Genomic DNA, 21,350 nt, shown 5'->3' with positions numbered 1-21,350 from the left:
TAGCAATCTTTGACCTGTGTGCAGGTTTTATTCTGTATTTCTCCATGGCCTCCCCCCTCAAAAAAACCTGTTACTACCTACTTAGCTCCCAAACTTTGATATTTAAATGAATTATGTCTGGAAATTCACATGACTGGTACGGAAAAGAAGTGGACACAATAACGAAGGGGAAAGTAATTTGCATTGGAGTGGATTTTCTTAAAAGGCTTTCTGCTTCCTAATAAAAATTTCTTGCAGGCAAATGGCCCATCTCTGCGCTCTCTGTCATTATTTATTTAGTGCTGTTCTATTCCTAGAAGTCATCCCCGTCTTCAGCAAGTGGTAAATATTTTAGTGATAGTAGGTGGGAAGAGCTGGGGAAGTGACCGTGGGGCAGGGATGATGTGGAAGGATAGCTGCAAGCGTGGCAGCTGAGGGTCCTGGGTGACCACAGGGAATCTGTAGGGTTTGGAAGGAAGGGATTTCTGGAGTAAAGAGACTGGAACAGAAGGAGTGGTAAGATATTTTTTTAATCACAAGAGAGATTTGCTGTGAAGATTTTTCACATGCAAGACTCTTTTTGTCAATCATTATGGGGGGATAAGGAGCAATTCATCCATTCCCCCTCACCTACCTGCTATGTACAGCAAGATGTAGCTGGTCAAGTGCATGAGTTTATGAAAAGATGTTTCCCAGTCCAGTTAAACTAAGAGAAATAACTGACTATTGCTAGATACAGTTGAGGATCTGATCTCTAAGCAATGTAGATTTTGTACTGAAGTCTTGAACTGGACCATAGTACTACTCCCTGTTCTGAGGAAAGCCTTTCCAAGCTACGGGAGAGAAAACAGCATGTAACAGGAGGGTTGATCACATCAGGCCATCAGACATGCAGATGGGTCTGCGTGGCTGTTAAGAGATTCATAATAGTTACTGGCTTGGTCCCATTCATTTGGCTGTAACAACAGTGCTGCTGCAGACACTGAGGAAAAAAAAGCAAGTGTTTAAGGGAAGGATGGAGGCTGGCTGGATAATGAATCTAGATAAAAAATCCAGGCACGGTGCTTTGGTGATTGAAATCCCAGGTTTGGGGATTTCTCAGCAGTCGAGTTTTGCAGGGAGCAGAGAGGGATGGCATAGCCTTGTTTTAGTCAGGGCTGGCATCTGATGGCAGCTGTGAGAACAGCAAGACTTGCCACGATGCAGTTGTCTGGAGCACTTTCAGCCCTTTGCCTGGCCCACGCCATGGTCTGTCCTGCAGCCGAAGCATTTGTGCGCTGTACTGACCGAGGGTGGGCTAGGGGCTGCTGGCACTGGACCAGCATGGCTGGACCTGTCAGGGCTGGCGTCTGAGCATGCTGCCTTATAGAGCTTGATTTCGAAATGCCATTAGCAGCATCCTAGCTCCTATCCCTCCAAGAGAAGAAGTTCTATTTCTAATGTGAATTTTTTTCCCTTGTAAAGTGATATACTTCCAAGAGAGACGCTTCTGAGTTTACTAGAGGTTTTGACCAGTCTAAGCTTGGGTCACTGCTGGAGTGGCTTTGGAAAGTCATGTTCTTAGTCCTTGACTTACGGTGCTCTTCTGGCCACCAAACTGCACCCCGTTTTTCCTTCTAATTAACAACAGTTTAGTTTCTTCCCTACTACAAAAGTTGTACTGGTAACAGCATCAGCCTCACACAGAGTCTGGAGTGAAGCGGACAAGGTACGTACCTGCCCTGGATGTGGCGTGGAGGGAGCGCTGTAGCTTTGCAGGTAGGAAGTGACACATCCTTCTCTACTGAGAACAATCCCAGCCCCATATAGAAATGCCAGGCTCTAAGCTGACTGTGACCATTCAGGTGTGAGACTTTGGGGTGAAGTGGGACAGTTCAAGGAGGCCATCTGCTCAGTGGTCAGCCAGAGCCAGAAAAGCAAGGTGGAACATGAGGAACTGAATAAAGTAGAAAAAAAACAACCCACAAAATATGCTTATACCTCAGAGTAAATGCATCAGAGATGCCAGGTTGCTGCTGGAAGGAGGGAAACAGCCCAGTTGAGAGAAACTTCTTTCTTGGACCAGTCCTGGCTGTGGCACTGCAAAGCACGCACGTAATGTTGTTTTCCAGCAGAGTGGCTACCAGTGGTCACTGGATGTGGTCACAGGACAGATGGAAAGGATAATTGGTTAGGACTGTTTTTCCACTCTGAAAGAACTCGAGAGCACGCAGCTGCAGGGCGGTGTGTGTGGCACAGGGGCAGCGAGAGCTGCGAGTCGAGCAGACCGTGTGCTTCCTTCTTGACCTTGTGAGCTTCCCACTTGGTCACTGTCAGGAAGCATCCACCTCTTCCCACTCCTGCCCGGCTGGAGACCAACTGCTAGGTGCTGGGGCAGGAGACAGGCAGGCAAGCCTGGAGCTGTCAGGAGAGGACGAGTAAGGGACAGGTACTGCAGTCTCTGAGCTGACATGCTGATAAAGAGCATTTGCCCGTTGTTTTCCTGAGCTGTCCCCAAGGAGAGAGAAGTGAGCTCACCTAGCAGCTGGGATTTGCTGCCTGTGCTCCTGGACTGGTGCCCAGAAAACCACTGTTGGAAGGAAGGACCAGTGAGACTGCTGCAGTTTTACGGTGTAAATACTTAATATGGGCTATTGTCACTTCAAAAACTTTTACAAAGTTTTAGTTAGTTTTAATTTCCTTAGCCCTCTGTGACACAGAGGTATCTCTACCTCTCCAGTATAAACCTGTTGTGTCTAATCCTGGCAGATCACATCTCTGGCTTTCCATCCAAGTCATTCTCTAGCTGTTCCTCTGCTCTTTCCATTTAATTACAGTGTGGTTTCAGTGGTTTCTTAGTGCAGGATCTAGTGACAGGGGATGGGTGACCCAAAGGAGTTGACGCATGAATGGCTCTTGTATTACTGGTGCTGCACGTGGAGGGTGTGTAGTTGTACCAGGTCTTCTCACCTCTCTCATCCTCAGTGCTTCTCCCCAGGCTCTTTGAATGCCGCTCTGTTTTTAAATCTCTTCTTTTTTAGGTTCTTGTTTGGATTCAAAGTCTTTCCCTGTTTTTCCAGCACTCCCTTTTTCTTCTGCTGGCCCATCTGTGCCTAATTTCAGATATGTGTCCAGCCCCACCGTCCCAGTCCTAACTGGGTGTCTCTCTCCATTTTCCCTTGGCCATTTTTTCCCTTTCTGCTCTTACTCATCTGGCTGCTGCTTCGAACTTCAACTTGCTTTTGAGTCTCGCAACTCTTCTCTACTCCTTCACTTCATCCCTCTTTCCACTGTGCTGCATCAAATACCCTTGTCTTGTAGCATGGAGACTTTGTACTGAAAGTCAAAGTGAAAGCAGTGATCTTGGCTGTTTAGGCCTTGCCTTCCAGGTAAGAATAGATGAGGGAATATGAGCTGAGCATAAATATGTTATGTCCATCAGCTAACTAGATTTTCAATGGTTTTCCTTCATTATTTGCTGTGGAGTTTTGTTGTTATTTTTTCAATTCTTATTTTGTACATTTTTCATTCCAAACCCCCACAGATTCTCTCCATATCTGTGAGGTCAGGGATCTAAAATTTCATTAATCTGCCAGAGGCACATCAATTCTCAGAGATCCGTGCTGTGCTTTGTTCTTGTTTTTGTTTTGGTTTGTTTTCGACTGCAGTGTAATCTATAATATGGGGATTATCAAGAGAACTGAGCAGACAAAAATGTATGTACGAAACAAACTAAAGCCTGGCTTTAACTGGGTGTTAACATTTAGATTAAAAATCTCATGTAGCTAAAGATCAGTATCTTTACCTGTCCTACAAATGTTTCTTAAGGATGTTCAGACTGAAAAGGCTGTTAAAATTGACAAATAGACTTTCTCCATTTCATGTGGTGTGTGTTTTTTCCTTAGTTTCATATTTGTGCCCACAGTATCTGGTTCACTCTGGCCCACTGGACCAAGCCCAGGCCATAGACCAGGCAGGATTGTTCTTTAAAGATGTTATTTCTGTATTTATTGTGCAGATGAAGTAACACATCCCTCTTAAAAAAAAAAAAAAAAAGTCCTTGTTGAACTAAGCATTAGAGATACAAAGTGAAGATGCATCTACTCCGAAGGAAACTTTTTTACAGAGTCAATGATCAGAGGTGGGAGGAAAAGTGAAACAGCACAAGGCTGCTACTCACAGAAGTGATGTGGATGGGAGGAACCAGAAACAAGACCTGTCTGCTCTGTGGAGGTCTCTGATGTTTGCCTTGGCCAGGGTCAGCCTGCTGCAGCCACAGCTGCCTTTGCCATTAAGGCAAATGTATCTGAAAATATATCAATCCTTGTTTCACACAGAGGTGAGACCTTGATGAATCCACTCTATCAGTTAACGTGTCCCACAGAGGTGTCCCTAATACATCTGGTAAATGGGCTAGTGTCTCAAAGCTGTGTGATAGTACAGCCCCTCACCTTCTCTGCTTCTTCCCATCCCTGACTACTGTCATGAGGAAACTGTTCTGATCCCTGACCTGTGATGCTGGTGATTTAGGATGGAGGCTCCCGTCACAGGGGAAGCAAGTTGGGCCCATGGACTGTCCATCTCCCTATCCATCTTAGGTACCTCTTAGAATCATACAGAGAGGGCATGAGCAGCCACCACAGTGGGGTCAGCATTGTTTTGCCAGCTGAGGGGACGTTAGATGCAGCTCCTCTGGGAGGTGCACTGGGACACGAGCTCAGGCTGGAAGGGAGATGGTCCCCTGGGTGGAAGGTAGAAGGTGAACCATTCCTACTCGGATAGCTTTCTGGACAGGCTGCAGTGCAAATGAGCACCTTTTTGTCCTCTAGCAACTAAATGACCCCAGTGCAGAAGACTGATTTTTGCATCGAGTCATGCTGTTCTGCTTAGAGAGGTTTTGCCAGGCTGTGGTCAGGAACAAGAGGCAAGGTTAGGCAGTCAACCATGATGTTCCTGGAGTATCAAATGGGAAGACAGTGTCCTGCTGAGGAAGCAAGCTGGCTGCTTCTCCCCACCTCTGATGTCAACTTGAACAAGTACAGAGGAGTGGGAAAGGAGAAGAAAAAATTTGGTGCACAATAGTGGCCGCTGGTGTTTGTACATTCTAAAGATTTCTGGATGTAAATACGCACATGTTCAATGACTGTCAATTTTAAGCATTTTGGAGCAGGCACATAGTAGGTCCAGAGCTCAGACTTGCTGCAGGCACTCAGAAGTTTAGCTTTGTTCTGTGTTTTTTGGCCCCTCTGTGAGCCCACGGCTCATGTTTCTATGGCACATGGCAATTTCATCTGTGTTGCCAGAGGCACAGCAGAAAAGAAAGAAGTAGGAGCTGGTGGAAGCGGTAAAGCTTTCTGCCAAGTATAATAATGATGATGATGACTAATATAATATATTATAATGATATATATTATTGTATTATTATAAGGATAATTCTCCGCCAGCTTTTTGACTCCTTTTTTTTTTTAGCTTTAGGAACCAAGCTGGTTACCAAATTGCTGTGCTTGTCTGTGCTGGAGGCAGCGCTTGGCTCCATCTGACAGGCTCTCTGCTCCAGGAGAGGGCTGGGGTGGAGGTATTACAATTGCTCCTGCAGATCAGACCTCTCAGCCTGTAGCCCACCACTAACAGTGGCTTCAGAGGAGGGTGCAGGAATCCCCAGGTTGCACAACTGGAAAGTGCTGCCCAGGAAAGGCTCTTCCTGATCCCTTTCAGTGGAGGCTTTCTGCCCAGAAGCAGGAAGGTTTCCCTGGTGTGTTCTCATTCCTCACAGAAATGCCTTATCCTTTCCAGATTCTTCATGAGCTGTGGTCCTTGAGACCACGTGAAAATTATACACACAGCAGTGTTTTGTGCAGTGTAAAAAGGCATTCTTTATTAATTTTTAGCTTATTGCCTTTCACTTTCTTTCCAAATCCCTCTTTTCTCATATCAGAAAATATGTACAGAGCAGTGCAATACATTTTCGTTGTCATTTACTCCTTTGAAACTTCCCTACTAAATTTGTCCCCATTTTTTCAGCTGCTCTTCAGTATCTTCGAGTGCTGCAGAGATTCAGGCCGAGTTTAAGCTGTAACAGATCTCTCTCTTCTGTACCACTGCCTGCAGGGTAGTGCGACCTTAATTTTTGAAGAGAAGAGGGACTCTCCCAGGGGCATTTTGAACTTGCAAATAAGCTAAAAGTGGCACTCCTTTAATCACGGTTTTGAGGACAAGCTCCAGTAAATTAAAGGCATGTTTTACAGAAGCTGTGGTATTTTGTGGCTACTATGCAGTGTTCATCAGAGCATACCATAGGTTAACTGAGCAGAACAAGGCACATTTTAGTGTGATGCATGTATGAAAAACAATATTAAATTTCCTTTGTATTTACAAAGGTCATTGACAGGAGACTTTGCCAAGAACTCTGCTTAACAATACCTCTAAATTTTATTTCTGCTTCTGAGTGTTCTCGTGGCCAATTTTTTGCCTTGAGAGTCCTTTGGGGATGCCAGCCTGTGACTCTCCCTGCCATATGACTTGGTGTTACAGTGGAAACACTTGCCTTCTGGCTTATGCTGAGATGCGAGGAAAGAGGGACTGCAAAAAAAAGCTTGTAGCTGCTGCCCATGTGAGAGGGACCCTTAAAAAAAGAAGCTGCTCTCTTTCCAAAACATTGAATCCAACACTTGGACTAGGTGGAGCATGCACAGGTCAAGATGCTGAAGGCTTTGGCTGTGCTTGGACACAGACTCACCATCCCATTCCCCCGTGAGTAAATGGTGCTATAGTTTGCCTTCCACACTGGTGTGTGCGTGCTATGGTAAACTGCAAGCACAAAGCACTTGTGCTTAAATCCGAGTGCCAAGTTCTAGCTCTCGGCTATGACCAGAAGTGAGGCACCTCACCTTACTATTCCCCTCTAATCCTAAACTCTGCTGCTCAGAGAGCAGCTTTAGTTGGGTGGAGATATTCTTGTGCTGTGAACCGCAGCCTCTGTACTAGCAGAACTTATTTCATTTCTCTTAAAGGTTCTTCATCATTAAGGAAAGTTTCCTGCTCTATTATGCTGAGAGTGAGAAGAGAAATTTTGAAAGCAATAAATACTTCAATATCCACCCCAAGGTGAGCAGTGTTTGCATGGGAGAGGGCATTATTCTGTTCCTAGCTCCCCGCCTCCAGGGGCCCAGCAAGTGAAGAAGAGGTAGGTCACAAACTGCACAGATCCAGGGAAGCCTCAAGTAAGAACAAGAACAATTCCAGTACCTCTTCAGGCTCCTTAATGATTCAGAAGGTACATTAATATTTTTTTTTTTACCTGTTAGTATATGGATTCCCTTGTTTCCATGATCTTCTAAATCAACTAACCTCGTGGCTATGAGAATACTGTTGGCAAAGCCAGTGGTGGGGCTAACAGCATTGGTTGCTGCTTGTTCCTAACCTGTACTTGCACTTGTAAGCTGTTACAGCCAGCCCCTGCTAACCCAGGTGCCCTCAGCCATGAGAAGCAGCCTCCATAGCTCTGCTGCCAAGAGCTCTCACGGGGGGACCCTGTACTCCAAGTCTGCTTTTATCCTCTGCTCACTGGAGGCTGATGAAGCGTGTGTACTTCCAAAGGTGCTGACTTCAGCCAGCCTGGTTAGGGGCAGCTGGCCACCCATCCACCCCCATGCAGCACATGTAGGGTGTTGACCTACTGGTGGTGACTTTCATGGATGCACAACTTCCCTCATGGTACCAGACAGTGAATCTCCAATGTCTGCCCTGTTGGGAGACTATCTCTTCTTTAATAAGGGGTCCAACTTCCATGTTCCACCTAGCAGCCTGCCCTCCAGGCTGAATGCAGAAGAGTCACATTTACCCCATTTCAGACACCACTTGGTGTTCTCCTGGTGGTGGTGGTAGTCCTGCTGCTTTTCAGGAACTGTTTGTATTGCCCCTCCTGGGATAGCCAAGGCAGGGCAGGAGTCCACAAGTGACCAAGGGTGAAAGCTCAGCTCCTCGTTGGGTAATGGTTATATTTGACTTTGCTGACTGATTGGAGCACTCTGGTTTATCCCCAGGGTGTCATACCCCTGGGAGGCTGCATCGTGGAGCCCAGAGAAGAGCCCAACATGCCTTATGCCATAAGGATCTCACATGAAGACTTCCATGTAAGTAGACTTCTTTTCCTCTCAGAAAAACCCAAACACCACAAAACATTTTACTGCTGATGAGCAGAGCTGGATTGGCAGTCCTCCCCACCCCACCAGGTTATGCCCACCGTCTCTGGGCAGACTATCCTGAGAGAGGGTGTCTTAGCATCCCGAGACCTCTCAAGGCTTTGCTGCTGTTCCTGCTTTGACAACCAACAAGGAAACTTGTTTGTTCTGGCAGCAGGTCTTATGACACTAACAGACCAGTAGAAGGTATTCAGGAGCCCTAGAACTCACGTTGCCCTATCATTTTATTCCTACCATGACTGCTTGTTGTGCACATCTTTTTCCGATGTGTGGTAGGCTTGGGTCATGTTTGCTCCCACACGGTGCCTCCTGCGGAGGTGGCAGCCTGCAGTGGGCTCTCCTCTTGCCATAGCTGTGCTAGCTGTGTCCAGTTTGTGCCTCCAGTACACAGAGGTGTGAGGCACCAGCTTCTCTAATCCCAGTTTTTTTCCCCTTCCCTCCCCTCTTCTAGGGTAACATTGTTCTAGCAGCTGAATCAGAGTTTGAGCAGGCTCAGTGGCTGGAGATGCTACAGGAGTCTGGAAAAGTGTAAGCTTCTTTCTATTCCTTATTCTCTTTGATCTGCTCCATAGATGTGTAAAGGATAAAGAGGCAGAAGCCTGGCTAGAAGGACTATGGGGAGGCAGACAAGCTCTCCAAGACTAGCAAGACCTTCACTTGCCTCCTGGACCAATTCTTTCCCTAAATGCAAATGCCCTAAAGCTAACACAAAGCTTCCTACCCTGGTGTGCGGTGCTGTATATGGTATGACTCTTTGTTAACAATCCCGGGCTGCTATCTGTCAAATGCTGACACACCAAGTGGCATCTGCTGTCCTCTCTTGCCTCAGAGAGGTGGGACCTGGGACTGAACAGGAGGTCTCCTGGTCCATTTTGTCTGGGAAGCAAAGTGTGTGGGCTTGACAAAGGTGGGGGTCAGAATACCTCCCTACACTGCAAATACATGAATTTGGGGTAAGGTAAGAGCAGAACAGGCCACGCACAAAGCTAGTGAGCAGCTGCCCATGTGGATCTATGTGCTGCTGCTGAGCAGGGACCTCACCAGCCCCTCTCTGCTCCCCTGAGCAGTACTGGTCATGCCGAGATGTCAGTAACGGCCCTGCAGCAATCGTGTGGCTGTGGCGTGTGCATCCCTTCTGCCTGGGCGCTCAGGCCGTGCTGCAGCGAGGCTTGGCCTCTCAAGACAGTTTAATTCTGAAATACGGAGCCAGGCTAAATCCCCGGGGAAGAGGTGTTAGCAAAGCATTTCCAGCCCACTTACAGGGGTGAGAGGATTTGATCACTGCATGTGTAAAACACTGCGTTCACAGCCCGCTGACAGCTCTGGAGGGGTTAGCAGTCTGTCGGACACCAGCTCTGCAATCCCTCAGCACACAGGAGCCTGACAGTACAGTGAGCAGCTGTCCTGCAAAACCACAGCAGGTTCCTCTCAGCGGGTGCAGGAAGAGGTAACACTTAAACAGGGATTTGATTTTCCCAAGCCAGGTAGGAACTTCCAGGGCCTGTAGAGCAGAGCCTACTATTCAGCTACAAGGCTTGAAGCAATGAGGCTTTGCTCTGCCCTTCCTTCTGCACTACCGTGTGTTTATGTGGTCTCTTGCGACTGTAGGGACAAAAGCCGCTCTTTCAGACAAGTTTAATTTGTGATACCAGTGTGTGCATGGTAAAGGCAGTATCTCAGCTGATTCCAATGCTGCAAGGCTGAAAATGTCCATTTGCAATGAAAGGGGAATGCAGTGATATGGTGCATCAGCCCAAGCCAAGCTCTGCACTGCTGCTTCGGTGCTGGAGCAAGCTGTTGGCTCCATGGTACTGCATGAACTGCAACACAAAGCTGTCCATTAATGCTTCATGAGCCCCAGGGGACACAAGACCCAAGGCAGAGTCCTGTCACCCACTCGGCACAAGCAGGCTTGGACACTGCAGTGGAGGAGGGACCCAGATTTAGCCCTTAGGTAATTCAAAGTTTTTTGTTCAATAGCACAGGTCTGCACTCATCTTCACCAATTCACTCGACTATTGCCGAGGACAATAATCTGGGGGCCAAATTAATCTTTCAGGTGTGTATGGGAGGGAAGGAGTGTAGCTGCATAGCTTAGGAGAGGTCTCACAAACAAGCCCTGTGTGGCTGCTTCACAGAGCCAGCATTTTCTTTAGTCCTTGCTTCTATATTCCAGCACCAGTGTTTAAAACAGGAGCTAGACAGTGGCTACTATCGTACAGCAGACTACGTGCACCTAGCTGAAATCTGCCTGAGACCCCTTCCCTTCCCTTCCTGCTTCTGTTCTTGCATCAGAGGAGGGGAGCAATGCAGCATCAGTGCCGGCCGAATCAGTGCTGATGATAAGCCTGTGTGTGAGGAAAAGCACAGGTTGTGTGATTTATGTCAGCAGGGTCAGGCTGGGAGCTAGGTAGCAGCCAGAAAGGCACAGCGTGGGCCAGTAAATTGATCTGCAACAAACAGGAAAGCTAGAAGTACACAGCTGAAATCTTCTAGGTAAGCTGCTTTAGTGCCCTGTTGTTTCTAGATGGGGGTTGTGCTGCTGATGGAACTGCAGCACTTAGAGTTTATTGTGATCATCCTACAGCCTCTTTAATTATTTAAAACCAACCAAAGGAAAAAAAAACCAAACAACAAAACCATCCTCAAAAACCCCACAAAACCTACAAAATCCAAAACATCCAAAACCCCACAACCTCATAGACTGAGGTTTTGTTAAATAAGGGAAAGAGGGGAAACTGAACCAGCATGGGAAGCATCCTCTATCCTCTTTCCTTTGTTTCAATTTTGTCTACTGCTTCTTTAAATCTGGGGTTAGGTGGTGTGTGTGTGCCTGCACAACTGCTTGTTACCTCCACCATCACAGTCTGCGCAGTGATGTCTTCAGCCCTTCACTCTATTCCAAGCCTTCTGTGGCTTGATAGGGAAACCACTTATCCACTGTGGAGGGGGAGCTGATGGCCTCTCCACCCTTCTAACATGTTGTGGCTTGGACTTATCACACTTCCCAGATCTTGAAAGCTTTTTGGAAATAGCAGAGCCCTGACTCCCAGCTGGCCAGGCTCTTTTTCCACCCAGAGAGGCTTTTGCTGCTGGTGGTGGGCGGGGAGGAAAGGGGTACACATACACTCTCTATATCCATAGCAGCATTCCTTGCACTGGTTAAAAGTAGACTTGGTGGGCAATGGGGAAAAAAACCCAAGTAACACAGTACATACATCCTGTGGACCATGAAGTGCCCCCCTGCCCCACCTTGAGCTGTTTGCTGTTGGTTTCTCTGGCATTAGATTCATCCTGTATCAGAGAATGTTAGTGGAAAAATACATTCACACCCACATGTTCTCACTCAGGATTAAGATGTCTACCTGTGGGCAAAACATCACCTTTTTAATTATCGTTCTAATTTCCTCTGCACTTTAGAAATATCCTAGATGCTCATTAGCTGGAAAGAAACCCAGCTGTCTGCAAAGAGCACAAGGCAGTGCTTGGGCTGCTGGAGCTGTTTGTTGCCTGGTCCCTGCAGTGATGTGTTTTTAATAATTTGTCTGGCTTTTGTAAGAGGCGAAGTACAGGTTGCCTTGAAATTGTTTTATAAGATGTTGCTAACTTAACAGTTTCCCAAAAGCTACAATTTCAAATGACTCACAAAGAGGCCTGGTACAGGAAGGCTTATAGTTATTTAATGTTAATATGCTCCCTTAGGATTTAACAAAGATGGCAAAATTGCTGGGCAGCAATTGCTGTTCCTGTATGTGCATCTATATAAATAGACTGGCATGAATTTTACATATGCATTTTATGTAAGTATTTTTTTCCTAATGGAACATGAATGGAAGTGAGCAGCAAACTCCATTTCTGGTTCTGTTTTTGATTTGTGTGTCCTTGTACTTGGTATTTAGTATCTGTATTAAAGCCCACCCCGTCCATCAGCTCAATCAGTAATGGGCATCTGCTCCACAGGCCTTTTTCACAGCTTTAATTAATGTGTTCAAGAGACCTTGAGATCCTCTGACCAATGGTCCTGCAATAGCACAAGGTATTCTTTGAATACGCCTGCTTTCTTTAACTTTCCCAATTTGCCAGCACCTTGCCTGGGTTTTATCTCTGTTTCTTCATTGTTTTTACAGGGAAAGACACTTAACTCACAGTGTGGGGCCAGACAGTAAATCCTAGTGGCTTACAAGTTTGGCAGAGGAGGGAATGACTGGTTCCAGGATGGGTGATGGATACCAGAAAGGCTGAAGATAGAAGGCTGTGGGAAGGAGTCAATAACCAGTTAATGTTTGAAGGGGAAGAGTGGCTACAGCAGCAAAATACTAGAAAGGCTGCAGAGGGCAATGTCGCTGGCAGTGGGAAATTCTGAAGTCTGTCGGGATCCATGTGTCGGGATCCTGTTGCAGTTGGAGGCTGTGCATGTGCTGGGTTGCTCTGGAGAGCCCTTAAGACTAAGCTCAGTGCAGAAATCTCCAAAACACTGGAAAAAAAAGTTTGAATAGCTGTGCGGTGTTGACGTACAGCTCCTGTATTAAAAAAAAAAAAAAAAAGAAAGAAAGAAAGGAAAAGAAAAAAATTACTGAATGTCAAGGAAATTTCTCCAGTTCATTTGTGGACAAAAATCTAAAGACTCACTGTCCTAACTGATGAGAGTTTGTGTGTTTGAATTCCTTCTGTAGACTGCTAGGCTGAGTTCCCTGCCTCACTCTGTGGGACCCTTAGCTCTCTTACGGTCTGCTTTGTGTCTGCTCTCCCTAGGACCTGGAAGAATGCCCAGCTGGGAGAAGCCATGATCGAGAGCCTGGAAGCCCAAGGACTGCAGCTGGCCAAGGAGAAACAGGAATACTTAGGTAGGAAATGCTTACTTCCAAAAGCTTTGAAGCCCCAAAATAGCCATTTTGCTTTTCTGGAGTTGTCAGTGTGGTTGAGCGAAGCAGCTACAGATTTTTGCTGTTGACTTTTACTGGATGAAGTTTTTGAGTAGTCAACAGCAGAAATTGAGGTTTGAAGGGAGTCAAAACACATTAAGGATCTGGATGTCTGTGTGGAGCATGGAAGGAAGAACATGCTTTGGCCAGCATGCTGCAGTCCTGCAGCTCCCGATGGCTGGACTGCACAGACAGCTGCTGTCCCTGAGAAGTCTGGATGTGCTGATTTCAGCTCCTCACCAGGCTAACAGCCAATACCTTTGTGTCTCTGAATCACACAGGACTGGCATTTGAAGCTGATCACAGCTTCTCATGCACAGGTTTTCCTTCTCTAGCTGCTTTTTTTGTGTCTTACTTGGTCATTGTCTGCATTTCCTCACGCTGTTCATATTGGAAGTGAGAGCATTTACATGGGCTTGTTTGAGGTGTCTAATGGCAGTGGCTAACTTGTCATTGCTCTCTTCATGGATCCTGGAGAGCAGCTGCTCCAGGTGAACATAGGATAATTTAGGTTGGAAGAGACATCTGGAGGTTCTGCAGTCCAACCCCCTACTTGGAAACCAGCCTTTGGATGGCAGTACCTTGGGTGCTCTGGCTTGGAAGGTCCAGCTGCCTCTTCCCCACATTGCCCATAGCAAGAACCAATGGAGAGCAGCTTTTTTAACCCAGATGTCTCTTAATTTAGAGCATTCCCCAAGCTGTAAGACTCCTTCTGACCTGGGGGCTGCTAGTCAGGTGTGAGCCCAGTGACTTGTCTGGACAGTCATCTGCTTCAGACAAGCTAGCAGCAACTTTGGGTGCTTCAGGTTAGTGACACCTTCAGCAGGGGCTCGTAGTATCTAGTCCTAATCATCAAGCTGCTGAGGGATCTTGAAGAGCCTTTTGCATTTCTGCATCTGTGCTGATCAAGGGGTGATCTCAGTATGTGGTCTCACATGTAACAGTGATCATAATTCAAGTATCGAGGCATGTTCGTTCTGGCCATCTAATTGCCACTCACACATGTGAGCTGATGGATGGGCTTGTGTGTGAGGCAGGGAGGGAGGGATGGTCCCACACCTGACAAAGGGATAATGGGCAGTGCTGAGAGGAGGACCTGGAGAGACAGGAGGAAAATTAGAAACAGGAAAGTTTTGTCAAAATGTTATCTTGCAGCTATGAGAGCAGACTAAAGAGCCTAAGAGACTAAAGAGGGCCACAGTGTGATAAAAGACAAGATGATGGAGAAATAGAGGAATATATGTTCTGTAGCAAACAGGAGACATTTGGAATATAAAATATATATTTCATTAAGTTCTTTGGTCCATGACAAAAACATTCAGAGCTCGTCAATTGTCACAGCTGGTTACTTTCTTTTGACAGCAGTTGCCTCTTTCTTCCTACATAACTGCTGAGGCAGTATATAGAACTGCCTCACTAGTCTTACCTTCAGTGACCTGCGTCCGTCCCGTAGCTAAGCTCTGAGGTCAGGCGCTGCTCCGGGCAGCAGGTCAAGGCTCTCTGGAGGAAGCAAACACTGCTCTGGGGAATTCCCTGAACCCTCACAAGTTACATTCCAGCTGCCCCTCACCCAGCTTATCCCTGATGCTAACCCCCAGGTTTCTCTCTAAGGCAGGGACTTTGCAGAAGCCCATCAAGCCCTGGGCTTGGCCCCTGCAAGGAGGAGCAGAAAAGGGAAGGTGGGAGAGCCTCTATGTAATTGCAGTGCAGCTCTGCTGGGTCCTGGCAAGGAGGAAGAGGGCGATAGCAGGAGGGAAAGGCAGCAGTGGTGGTCAGCAGAGCTTTAGCAATACAATTGCTAAATAATTGCTCTGGCACCAGGAGTCCTGCTCTAGGCAGGAGGTAGGGGTCTGCATTCCTCCTAGCAGTGGTAACTCTGCCAGCAGCAGTAATCTCTTCAGGTCCCAGTACAAAGGAAACCAGTAGCATCCTCCTTGTCAGATACGTGGAAGTCTTAACTACACAGTGCTACAGCGAACCTGCCCCCTGCTCGCACTGCAGCTGGGTGGCAGAGCCGAGAGCTAAACCCCAGGCTTAACTGTGAAGAATTTGTTTCTGTCTAGTTTCCTGTAAGCATGACTAAATGCTGCCTAAGGCAGAGCCTCTGCTTAAGGCTAGAACATAGCACAGGGTAGGTGCATCAGGTCACAGTGTGAAGAGCAGAGCAGAGTCTCTGGCGGGCATGTGTCCTCAGTAGACAAGAGCAACTGATGTTGGGGGGAACCATTCTTAACAGCTGAAAGTTTTGTGGCTAAGTTAGGGGATTGATTTCTGAGCTTGGCTGGGACATCCCAAAGTGACAGTGGGGGGCCAGCAGCAATGCCCCGGGGGCTGAAGGAGAGGGCAATGAGCTAGGCAGGTAGGGATGGGGCACTGAGCTGCAGGAGAACTCACTGCTGCAGCACAGGGTGCGACCCCGTGCACCCACTTAACCTTTCTGTGCCATTGCTTCCTCATGTGTGAAGCAGAGAGAAGAATATTCTCCTCACTCGGCTCGAGGGTTGTGAAGGTTAGTTCATCAATGCTCTTTAAGAACATTGAGATGAAACCTTAGAAGGAGTACACAGCAATACAGTGGTATAGTTTATGAAGCTATTTGGCAGAAGGGAAATTACAGAACACCCCATTAGTGTCATCTCAGCCTTTGGAGACTTCTGGACAGATACACACGAAGCAGTAGGGAACACTGTATTTTCAAGCTTCAAACAGTCAGTGTTTCATGCTAATAAATATCCCCAGGATATAAATTGCTTTTGTCCGCATTTGGCCTTTCTCTGTGTGTGTTTGCAGATAAGCTAATGGAAGAAACAGAAGAGCTGTGTCTGCAGAGGGAGCAAAAGGAGGTGAGTGTTCATCACAAGCCAATTTTCTTCAGCTTCCATGTGGCAGGAGTGGGAGGTTGGGATTTGTTGGTTTGAAGGCATGTCAGGGTTCAGGGAGGGAGGCTGTGGAGTCAAGAGTCTCCAGCCTCTTGGGAGTGGGAATCTGGGCCCTGTGGATGAAGAGAGGAATCTAAGAGCCATGCCATGGGGTGGGTCCTGGGGGTGTATCCCTGTCCCCCTTCCCAGGCACTTCCCATGCAGCATGCTTGTGTTTGTCTCCAGGGTAGAAGATCAGACTAAATACATATTCACTGGATTGAATTATACACTTGTTATTTGGCAGATTCAGGAAGACTGTGGCCATCAACTTGTCTGCTTATTTGCTTTCTAACTGTGGAAACAGACGTTTGTTCTAGTGTAGAGATACCATTGTGAGAAACAAGGAGCAGCAAAAAGCAATGTAGTTTGCTCTTTGGGCACAATATTGATGAGGAGAATAATAAACATCGCATTAGGGAAAACTCAAGACAGCATGCCCTTAGATGTTACTATTGCACCTTAATTTATCAAGTTTGCTATTGTTTTCCAAACTATTCCTAACTTATTTGCTTAATATAATAAAAGTAGCTTGTTCTCATATTTACACCAAATCTATACCAGTTTTTATAGCGCCATCATAAAGTTATTGCAAGACAACTTTGCAAATGGGTTGTCCTATTATATACTAGGAAAGCCTGCATGGGTGTAGACCATCGCATTACAAACTTCTGCATGCTCTTTTTTCCAGTTAATCCAAAATTACTGTCACCTTTCTTTAGCAAAAGATGGCAATGCTGACCTAGGCTTCTCAGGCCAATGTTTTTCTGGTGTACCTTTCTGGAAAGCCATGTGGCTTGGACACTCCTTTAGGGCTAAGCTACTTCTGCCTTTGCAGGGAGACATCCTTTTCTGGTGAGGTAGCCTGCTGCGCACCTCACAGCCCTGTGGAGGCAAATGCCCTTTTCTAAAGTCCAGGACTCCCGGAACAAATCTCTGCTCTTACAAAGCCATGCACGGTATCTTCATTGCTCACAAAGAGCAGATGGGGCCAGGTTAGTCTGAAGGAGTTTGGTGCTGATGAAGGAATGAGTGTATAGCTCACTGAGCTGTGGCGGTCTGGCTGGCTGGGAGTCTGAAGGCTTCAGACCAATATGTTGGGAAAGCAACTCGAACAGTGTATCTGCACCGTGGAGCAGGAGTCGTCTTCTGAATTTATCTGGTGTCAGTGCTGTTTTGTGACCTGAGCGGGGGCAGGACTCTTGCTGTACTTTGTTCCTGTCTCCATCTGCAGTAGGTCTCAGTACGATGGTTTCACTGCTTGAGGGTAGCTTGTGGTATTCGGTGCTCTTTAAGCATGATTTTATTAACACAAAGATAGTAACAGACTAATGAAGCTGTAACCGTGCAGTTCACGTTTTCCTGTCCCAGTAGGGGTGGGAAGCCAGGCTGAGCTAGCAGAAATGTCACACTTCAGGCACAGCAGTGCTGGGGCTGTCATGTTCCTGTCTAGGTTTTCTGTATCTGTACATCTGGGTGCCTGGAAATGGTACCTGCACGTTGAGTCCAGCTTTCCCAGGGACCTTTGGACCTTCTGTATATGCACGGCAGAGCTGATCTGTGCAGGGAACATGTCCGGGATTTCCAGGTGCCTGGTAATCTGGCTGGTACTTCTGGATATCTGGAAATCCACAGACACCCTTCAGACCCTCCTAATTGCCCCTGGACAAAAGTGTGGTGGAAGCTCAGGTTAAAAGTCCCAGGCACTGTTAACAGGGAAGCCTGTGTCAGCAGAGTACATTCCTGTCTTCTCTTTTGGCCCAGGAACTTGAGCGTCTGAACCAGGTCTTGGAAGCAGAGAAGCACCAGTTTGAAGAGGTGGTACGGGAGCTGCGGCTGGAGCAGGAGCAGATCAAACGGTAAGGCAGCAAGCTGTGCAGGGCAGGGAAAGGCTGCAAACTCCTATGCCAGGCAGCTATGGTGGTGGAAAATCCACAGTTTGCAAAATCCACCTATTTTGTGCGTGTAGGAGGGAGATAAATGGCTATATTGACCAAAACAGGAACAGCTGAGGTATGTTTACCTGCATTTGCTATCACTTGTGCGAGAAGCAGAATACAGCTTATTTTATCTTGTATTCAGGGCTTTAGCAACTTCATTTTCAAAGGGCTGGAATGTGAGCGAACCCCAGATCAGTTACAGTAGCACGACAATGGACAGGTGCTAGAGGATTTCAGAGAGAAAATTAGTTTGACCAGCTATGTGGGCTCCAGACATGTGAATCTGGTTTTCCACCGTCAGCTGAATGATACTGGGTGGATGATGTTGTCTCATGGAGAATAATTTTGTCATTTTAAGAGTTACACTATGTGAAATATGAACAGCAAAAGTGTTCAGAAAGGGAAGGATCCAAGTGCTTTGCTCTGTGTGATGAAAGGGCATGTTTTACTATTGTCGTTGTCTTTTTTTTTTTTTCTTTCCTTTTCTTTCTCTCTCCCTAAATAACATCTCAGAAAATCCAGTGGGATTTTGCAAGCCATTTTTGTTTTCATAGACCTACATCTGCTTAGATATGACTCCCCTGTCTGGGCTCTTCCAGTTGCAACTGTGGCCCTGCCCTTGCTAGAGAAGTGCACTAACTGTTGGGTTTGGTTTCTTGATTAGGCAGCACAGTTAAGTTCCTGGACGTCCGTAGTGTGTTCAAGGCGTGATGCTTCCTGGCAAGCTCTTGACTCTCCAGGGCTGCCAGTACTAACCACTGGTCACAGGTCCTGCGCTAAGGCATCCACAGCCTGCACGGTCTGAGTGCGGTCTGTGGGGATAGTGTTCCCCTGCAATAGCTATCACCCTTTTTGCTTCTTTAGGGAGCTAGAGATCACAGCCCGCTCCCTTAAAGGAGTGGAGGAAGAAAAGAAAGAGTTGCGAAGCCTGACACAGTCTTTACAGAAAACCCTAGAGGTGAGTGACCACTCTGAGTGACAGCATTTTGGGAGCGATCCATGAGAACTGACAGGGCTGAAAGCAGTGCTGTCCTGTGGAATGCATCTAAGATCCGCTACTGCCAGAGTTAAGTCCTGTGCAGATGAATAAGTTCATTCGGTAGCTGAAACAAAGGCCAAAATCCCCTCCAGAAAAGGACTAGGAGTGATACGGAACCCAGCAGAACCAACGTTTTCTCAGCAGTACCAGGTGACGTGATGTAGGACAACAACCACAAGCGGCAGTTTGGGAAGCTCAGATTGATCACTAGGGAGAGATTTTTCACCAGACAGGTAGGCGGGGAGTGGGAGAGTCAGAGGAACCTCCATCTGGGAAGTTTTTCATAACTCAACTGCAGAAAGCCACAGCTGACCATATCTTGCTGTGTTGACAGACCAGCCAGACAACAGGAGGCTGGACTAGAGCCTGCCAGAGGGTCCTTCCAGCCAACATGGCTATAAGTCTGTGATAGCTTCCTGATTATTTTTTTTTTAGCTGCAACTCCTTGAGTCCTGGTGGAAACCGGAGCAGCAGAGCGGCATTCATTGTTCACAGAAGGGAGCATGGTTCCCAGGGAATCATGTACCACATGGGAACTGAGGAAATGGAGTGTTGATGTATTAAACCCTTTCTTTACTTGATATCACTCTGGTGGTTTGGTGGAAAGTGGCTTTTCTAAATGTATATTGTTTGTGAAATTTCCACACAGCTGGCTTTTTGAAGCCTCGATGTCATCCTTAATGTTCATGTCAGCCACTGCAAGTTTGTCCAAAAGTCTGTTGCTGATATTCCTTTGAGCTTTCCTCATGCCCACGGTGATGGGTACAAAGAAGGAGCTGGAAAGCTGGGGAAAGACCATTCATGCCCTAGTTGCACACCAGATGCGACACTTAACAGAAAACAGCACGATATGTCTTATTGCCCCGCAGCTGGATGCACCGCAGAGGGGGTGCCTCTAGTTCACACTGAGGAGCAAGGCAAGGATGGAAGGCAGGGAAGCTGCCTGCATCAGCAATGCACTAGGGAAGCACGATGCTCCAGCCCCTGAGCTGAGTCCTTACTAGCCTGCGGGTTTTCACCCCCTTGCATAGCAAAGGCTGGGGTGGAGATTTGCTCCTCATGGGGCAGGTACAAAATAAAAACCAGATATTCCTGGTTTTAACCTGAATGAGGCATGTGGATGTAAGGATGGAGGGACTCAATAGGGAGGACCCAGGCAGGAACGGGAGCAGAAATGTTAGATTTGGCTGATACTCATAATCTCTGCCCTTCTTCAAGGAGCTCTCTCAGGAAAAGCAGCAAATGCTGGAGATGCTGGAAGAAAATGAGAGCCAGCTCCCACCTCCAACCAGCCCCAGAAAGGAGCAAAGTCCCATCCAGGGACTGCACTGCAGCCTGCAACAGATTGAAGAGAAGATGCAGCAACTTCTGGAGGAGAAACTCCTGGCAGAGAAAAGGTGAAATGGGGCAGGGGCTCTTACAGTGGTGTCAGAGAAAGGGATGTGGGACAAGATGTGATCCACTGTGAAAAGGATGGTAGGAAAAGAGGTAGTTTCCCCCCTCACAGGTGGGAGGCAATCAGAAAGGGTATGGCTAAATATTTCCAGGCTTAAAATTAGGATCACCTCAAAACTGTTCCTGTGTTTATCCTGAGAACTGCAGAGTGGCAAGATCCTTTATAATTTCCATCCTTGGGCGTGGTAAAGGGAAGAGGATGCTTCTGCCCTGCTCAGGCTTAGTGGTGCCAAATAACATGACTATCTGCTGACTTGCTTTTTTGTTGCCCACACAAGACCTGTCTGGAAGCTTATCTGGTTCCATGGCAGGAGGCCAGCTTATAAACACTTCAGAAGGGACAGACTGATGCAGGGCAGCCAAACTCCTTGCTGCTGCTTGGGTCTGCTCCTTTCAAATCGGGACTTAGGCACCTGATTCCATTTCATGGTCAGGGACTTGTCCATAAGAAGTGTTTGGTGCTCCTGGACCTTACCTAGGGGTTGAGAATGTTCCATTTGAGAACTGTTCACCTGGCTCTCTCCAGTAATGCCTGTGTTACTGAAGTGACACGCAGACGGTGCTCCTGTTAGCGCGTCTTCGCCGAGGGCAGCCAGGGAGTTAAGCCAGCCCCAGCACGATACTGAGCCCCTTCCTTCCTGTGGGTTGTGTGGGGTGGGGTGGGGATGGTTGTCTTCCTTTGCTGTGCACCAGGATGAAGGAGAATGAGGAGCGGTCCCGAGCACTGGAGGAGGAGCGGGAATTTTACTCTGCCCAGTCACAAGCGCTGCAGAACTCGCTCTCGGAGCTGACGGCAGAGAAGCAGCAGACTGAGAGAGACCTCAAGGTAACCCCTGCGTATGTCACCTAGTGCTGTCCCTGGGCCCAGACTTCTCTCATTTTCCTTTTCAGCTCATCCCCTAACAAGAGGGAGACTT

General features: G+C 47.3%; 1 protein-coding gene across 3 annotated transcripts in view; it reads left to right on the top strand.

Moving 5' to 3' along the window:
• Positions 1 to 21,350, top strand: part of PLEKHD1 (pleckstrin homology and coiled-coil domain containing D1) — a 36,078-nt gene that overhangs the window by 8,147 nt on the left and 6,581 nt on the right. For all 3 annotated transcript variants that reach the window (XM_037395094.1, XM_037395095.1, XM_037395096.1), the window contains exons 2-10: positions 6,969 to 7,062; positions 8,001 to 8,090; positions 8,611 to 8,687; positions 12,912 to 13,003; positions 15,872 to 15,924; positions 17,764 to 17,858; positions 18,804 to 18,897; positions 20,197 to 20,375; positions 21,127 to 21,259. In XM_037395094.1, coding sequence (XP_037250991.1) covers positions 6,969 to 7,062; positions 8,001 to 8,090; positions 8,611 to 8,687; positions 12,912 to 13,003; positions 15,872 to 15,924; positions 17,764 to 17,858; positions 18,804 to 18,897; positions 20,197 to 20,375; positions 21,127 to 21,259 — 907 coding nt within the window. The remainder of the gene's footprint in view (positions 1 to 6,968; positions 7,063 to 8,000; positions 8,091 to 8,610; positions 8,688 to 12,911; positions 13,004 to 15,871; positions 15,925 to 17,763; positions 17,859 to 18,803; positions 18,898 to 20,196; positions 20,376 to 21,126; positions 21,260 to 21,350) is intronic.

This window comes from Falco rusticolus, chromosome 7 (genome assembly GCF_015220075.1).
Source record: "Falco rusticolus isolate bFalRus1 chromosome 7, bFalRus1.pri, whole genome shotgun sequence".
Classification (NCBI taxonomy): domain Eukaryota; kingdom Metazoa; phylum Chordata; class Aves; order Falconiformes; family Falconidae; genus Falco; species Falco rusticolus.
Note: the sequence above shows the minus strand (reverse complement) of the source record. Positions and strands in the feature narration are given on the sequence as shown.